This window comes from Oncorhynchus mykiss, chromosome 22, assembly GCF_013265735.2.
Source record: "Oncorhynchus mykiss isolate Arlee chromosome 22, USDA_OmykA_1.1, whole genome shotgun sequence".
NCBI classification, from domain to species: domain Eukaryota; kingdom Metazoa; phylum Chordata; class Actinopteri; order Salmoniformes; family Salmonidae; genus Oncorhynchus; species Oncorhynchus mykiss.
This window is the reverse complement of record NC_048586.1, coordinates 38,606,730-38,612,729: the sequence shown is the minus strand read 5'-3', so window position 1 is coordinate 38,612,729 and position 6,000 is coordinate 38,606,730. Positions and strand designations below refer to the sequence as shown.

The window sequence follows — 6,000 nt, the reverse complement described above, 5'->3', positions numbered from 1 at the left end:
CGTTCCTGGTGCACAGTGTGGATGTCCCAGTACATGTCTAGCGATCCGCTGCGGCTAACGAAACGAAAAGTTGCTGGAATTAAAACGAACCTGAAACTCAAATGATCTGAGCTGATAAAAGACTGCTTGAGAGCTACAGTATACCCTGTGTGTCCATTTTTCAGTTGTATAACCCCCTTTCTCTTCTCTTTCCCCTCCCTCCCTCCCTCCCTCCCCTCCCTCCCTCCCCATCCATTCCCTCTCTTCTCTCTCTTCGTCCCTCCCTCCCTCCCCTCTCTCTCTCTCTCCCTCAGACAGTAACTTTGTCCTGGGTAATGCCCAGGTGCAATCCCTCTACCCTATTGTCTACTGTTCTGATGGCTTCTGTGAGCTGACCGGCTACGCCCGCGCCGAGCTGATGCAGAAGAGCTGTGCATGTCATTTCCTGTACGGGCCGGAGACCAGCGACCAGCTGACGGCGAAGATCCAGGGGGTGTTGGACGACAGGGGGGAGTTTAAGACCGAGCTGGTGTTCTACAAGAAGGGAGGTGAGAGGCTACAGAGACTGGGTGCATCCAAAACATCCTAGGTAGGGAATAGGGTGGTGCAGTCTAAGACACTGCATCTCAGTGCAAGAGGTGTCACTGCAGTACCTGGTTCGAATCCAGGCTGCAACACGTCCGGCCGTGGCTGGGAGTCCCATAGGGCGGCACACAATTGGCTCAGGTTTGGCCGGGGTAGTCCGTCATTGTAAATAAGAATTTGTTCTTAACTGACTTGCCTAGTTAAATAAAAATAGTGAAAAAGGTTGGTGAGAGTGAAGAGGTGAATGTTGTGTGTGTGTGTTGGGAACAGGGGCTAGCTACATAGCTGCTACTTGGATAAATAAGCTGTAGACAAAGACAAGCACAGCCAAATGAAGGACAGTCTCAATGAGACTTAAAAAATACAAATTTAAGGTTGTCCCTGCATATTCATTAGCATTTTTACAGGCATCTTGGGTAGGAGAAGAGAGATGTAGTAAAGTTTAGTGAGGCCTGGGGCTGAAACCATTTAGAGATCATCAAACAGAAGTGTGTGTGTGCGTGCGTGCGTGCGTCTGTCTGTCTGTCTGTCTGTCTGTCTGTCTGTCTGTCTGTCTGTCTGTGTGTGTGTGTGAGTGAGTGAGTGATTGTTTCCATGTGTGTGAGTGAATGCTTGTGACCTCACGACACAACCTGAGCTTCCAGAAGGATTTGAGGGTTATTAAGCCCTGTCCCTCATCCTCTGGTTCAGGTCTGTATTCACACAGTGTTTTAGAACACCATGTCATCCAGCTAATGTCATCCAGCTAATGTCATCCAGCCATCCACCCACCTGAGACAGAGAGCACAGCGTTCACCATAACAGCCGTGTAACAGGACACTGTCTGTATGAATATGAGGCTGTTTCATCCTGATTATATCCCTTTATGTACAACCACAACATGACCACCTGTTACATGACTTTGTCAGGGTTGTTTTTGATGCTCCAGTTGAATCACTGATAGGTGGAGTGGCCAGGATAAATAATCCTGCATGCACATTAGGGCCCTGTTTAAGAATCGAAAAGTCTGCACACGCACAAACATATATTGACATTTATAAGCGTTGGAGTAGCAGGTAGCCTAGTTGTTAGAGTGTAGGGATGGCAGGTAGCCTAGTGGTTAGAGTGTAGGGGCGGCAGGTAGCCTAGTGGTTAGAGTGTAGGGACGGCAGGTAGCCTAGTGGTTAGAGTGTAGGGGCGGCAGGTAGCCTAGTTGTTAGAGTGTAGGGGCGGCAGGTAGCCTAGTTGTTAGAGTGTAGGGGCGGCAGGTAGGCTAGTGGTTAGAGTGTAGGGGCGGCAGGTAGCCTAGTGGTTAGAGTGTAGGGACGGCAGGTAGCCTAGTTGTTAGAGTGTAGGGGCGGCAGGTAGCCTAGTTGTTAGAGTGTAGGGGCGGCAGGTAGGCTAGTGGTTAGAGTGTAGGGGCGGCAGGTAGCCTAGTGGTTAGAGTGTAGGGACGGCAGGTAGCCTAGTGGTTAGAGTGTAGGGACGGCAGGTAGCCTAGTGGTTAGAGTGTAGGGGCGGCAGGTAGCCTAGTGGTTAGAGTGTAGGGACGGCAGGTAGCCTAGTGGTTAGAGTGTAGGGACGGCAGGTAGCCTAGTGGTTAGAGTGTAGGGACGGCAGGTAGCCTAGTGGTTAGAGTGTAGGGGCGGCAGGTAGCCTAGTTGTTAGAGTGTAGGGGCGGCAGGTAGCCTAGTGGTTAGAGTGTAGGGGCGGCAGGTAGCCTAGTGGTTAGAGTGTAGGGACGGCAGGTAGCCTAGTGGTTAGAGTGTAGGGACGGCAGGTAGCCTAGTTGTTAGAGTGTAGGGGCGGCAGGTAGCCTAGTGGTTAGAGTGTAGGGGCGGCAGGTAGCCTAGTGGTTAGAGTGTAGGGACGGCAGGTAGCCTAGTGGTTAGAGTGTAGGGACGGCAGGTAGCCTAGTTGTTAGAGTGTAGGGGCAGCAGGTAGCCTAGTGGTTAGAGTGTAGGGGCGGCAGGTAGCCTAGTGGTTAGAGTGTAGGGACGGCAGGTAGCCTAGTGGTTAGAGTGTAGGGACGGCAGGTAGCCTAGTTGTTAGAGTGTAGGGACGGCAGGTAGCCTAGTGGTTAGAGTGTAGGGACGGCAGGTAGCCTAGTGGTTAGAGTGTAGGGGCGGCAGGTAGCCTAGTGGTTAGAGTGTAGGGGCGGCAGGTAGCCTAGTGGTTAGAGTGTAGGGACGGCAGGTAGCCTAGTGGTTAGAGTGTAGGGACGGCAGGTAGCCTAGTGGTTAGAGTGTAGGGACGGCAGGTAGCCTAGTTGTTAGAGTGTAGGGACGGCAGGTAGCCTAGTTGTTAGAGTGTAGGGACGGCAGGTAGCCTAGTGGTTAGAGTGTAGGGACGGCAGGTAGCCTAGTGGTTAGAGTGTAGGGACGGCAGGTAGCCTAGTGGTTAGAGTGTAGGGACGGCAGGTAGCCTAGTGGTTAGAGTGTAGGTGCGGCAGGTTGCCTAGTGGTTAGAGTGTAGGGATGGCAGGTAGCCTAGTGGTTAGAGTGTAGGGACGGCAGGTAGCCTAGTGGTTAGAGTGTAGGGACGGCAGGTAGCCTAGTGATTAGAGTGTAGAGGCGGCAGGTAGCCTAGTGGTTAGAGTGTAGGGTCTGCAGGTAGCCTAGTGGTTAGAGTGTAGGGACGGCAGGTAGCCTAGTGGTTAGAGTGTAGGGACGGCAGGTAGCCTAGTTGTTAGAGTGTAGGGACGGCAGGTAGCCTAGTGGTTAGAGTGTAGGGGCGGCAGGTTGCCTAGTGGTTAGAGTGTAGGGACGGCAGGTAGCCTAGTGGTTAGAGTGTAGGGGCGGCAGGTAGCCTAGTGGTTAGAGTGTAGGGACGGCAGGTAGCCTAGTGGTTAGAGTGTAGGGACGGCAGGTAGGCTAGTGGTTAGAGTGTAGGGACGGCAAGTAGGCTAGTGGTTAGAGTGTAGGGACGGCAGGTAGGCTAGTGGTTAGAGTGTAGGGACGGCAGGTAGCCTAGTTCTTAGAGTGTAGGGACGGCAGGTAGCCTAGTGGTTAGAGTGTAGGGACGGCAGGTAGCCTAGTGATTAGAGTGTAGAGGCGGCAGGTAGCCTAGTGGTTAGAGTGTAGGGTCGGCAGGTAGCCTAGTGGTTAGAGTGTAGGGACGGCAGGTAGCCTAGTGGTTAGAGTGTAGGGACGGCAGGTAGCCTAGTTGTTAGAGTGTAGGGGCGGCAGGTAGCCTAGTGGTTAGAGTGTAGGGGCGGCAGGTAGCCTAGTGGTTAGAGTGTAGGGACGGCAGGTAGCCTAGTGGTTAGAGTGTAGGGGCGGCAGGTAGCCTAGTGGTTAGAGTGTAGGGACGGCAGGTAGCCTAGTGGTTAGAGTGTAGGGACGGCAGGTAGGCTAGTGGTTAGAGTGTAGGGACGGCAGGTAGCCTAGTGGTTAGAGTGTAGGGACGGCAGGTAGCCTAGTTGTTAGAGTGTAGGGACGGCAGGTAGCCTAGTGGTTAGAGTGTAGGGACGGCAGGTAGCCTAGTGATTAGAGTGTAGAGGCGGCAAGTAGCCTAGTGGTTAGAGTGTAGGGACGGCAGGTAGCCTAGTGGTTAGAGTGTAGGGACGGCAGGTAGCCTAGTGGTTAGAGTGGAGGGACGGCAGGTAGCCTAGTGGTTAGAGTGTAGGGGCGGCAGGTTGCCTAGTGGTTAGAGTGTAGGGGCGGCAGGTAGCCTAGTGGTTAGAGTGTAGGGACGGCAGGTAGCCTAGTGGTTAGAGTGTAGGGACGGCAGGTAGCCTAGTGGTTAGAGTGTAGGGGCGGGAGGTTGCCTAGTGGTTAGAGTGTAGGGGCGGCAGGTAGCCTAGTGGTTAGAGTGTAGGGGCGGCAGGTAGCCTAGTGGTTAGAGTGTAGGGGCGGCAGGTAGCCTAGTGGTTAGAGTGTAGGGACGGCAGGTAGCCTAGTGGTAACCGAAAGGTTGCTAAATAAAATCCCGAGCTGACGGGGGTTTGTTCTGTTGTTCTGCCCCTGACGACGGCAGTTAACCCACTAGACTGTCATTGTAAATAAGAATTTGTTTCTAACTGACCTGCCTAGTAAAATTTTAAAAAATGCATGTTTCCCGTTATAAATCAGACTTGTTGTAAAACTGTTCACCCAAGAACAAACATTGAAACTAATTTGGAACTATTGGCATTTAGCCACGGCATGCAAAATACTAGTTGTTGTTTAATATTTAGTTTCTTCTGTAGATTGTTGGGTTTCTATGTCCTGCTTTGGTATAGGCTCTGAGATTCCAGTGCATTCGGAAGGAATTTAGGCCCCTTCTCTTTTACACGTTATTACATTACATCCTTATTCTAAAATGTCATCAATCTACACACAATACAATGACAAAGCGATGACAAAGTGAAAACAGACATTTTAGCAAATTTATAAAAAATGTACAACAGAAATACCTTATTTATGTAAGTATTCAGACCCTTTTGCTATGAGACTCTAAATTGAGCTCAGGTGCATCCTGTTTCCATTGATCATCCTTGAGATGTTTCTAGAACTTGATTGGAGTCCACCTTTGGTAAATTCAATTGATTGGATATGATTTGTAAAGGCACACACCTGTCTTATATAAGGTCCCACCGTTGACAGTGCATGTCGGAGCAAAAACCAAGCCATGAGGTCGAAGGAATTGCCCGTAGAGCTCCGAGACAGGATTGTGTCGAGGCACAGATCTGGGGAAGGGTACCAATAAATTCTGCATCATTGAAGGTCCCCAAGAACACAGCCAGGGAGGTGACCAAGAACCAAACGGTCACTATAACAGAGCTCCAAAGTTCCTCTTTAGAGATGGGAGAACCTTCCAGAAGGACAACCATCTTTGCAGCACTCCACCAATCAGGCCTTTATGGTAGAGTGGCCAGACGGAAGCCACTCCACAGTAAAAGGCAAATGACAGCCCACTTGGAGTTTTCCAAAAGGCACCTAAAGTCTCTCAGACCATGAGAAACAAGATTATCTGGTCTGATGAAATCAAGATTGAACTCTTTGGCCAAGCGTCACGTCTGGAGGAAACCTGACACCATCCCCACAGTGAAGCATGGTGGTGGTAGCATCATGCTGTGGGGATGTTTTTCAGCGGCAGGGCCTGGGAGACTAGTCAGGATCGAGGGAAAGATGAACGGAGCAAAATACAGCGAGATCCTTGATGGAAACCTGCTCCAGAGCACTCAAGACCTCTGGAGTGGGGTGAAGGTTCACCTTCCAACAGGACAACGGCCCTAAGTACTAGTGGTGTAACAGGCCGTAGTTGATCCGTGATCCGTACGGATCACCACCCACGGTTCGGCACGCCGGTGAACTGCGGATCAATTGAAAAGTTTAACCATCACAGTGTGAAATACAGTTCTACTTTTTAAAGTCATATTCCCTAAACCTCGATGCAGAGTTGCAGTGAAAGGCTGTAATCGCTGCCAAAGGTCCTTCAACAAAGTACTGAGTAAAGGGTCTGAATACTTATGTA

At 50.9% G+C, this 6,000-nt stretch overlaps 1 protein-coding gene across 1 annotated transcript in view; it reads left to right on the top strand.

Moving 5' to 3' along the window:
• Window positions 1-6,000, top strand: part of LOC110502145 (potassium voltage-gated channel, subfamily H (eag-related), member 3) — a 205,725-nt gene that overhangs the window by 113,867 nt on the left and 85,858 nt on the right. Inside the window, exon 2 of the mRNA XM_036959274.1 lies at window positions 294-527. Coding sequence (XP_036815169.1) covers window positions 294-527 — 234 coding nt within the window. The remainder of the gene's footprint in view (window positions 1-293; window positions 528-6,000) is intronic.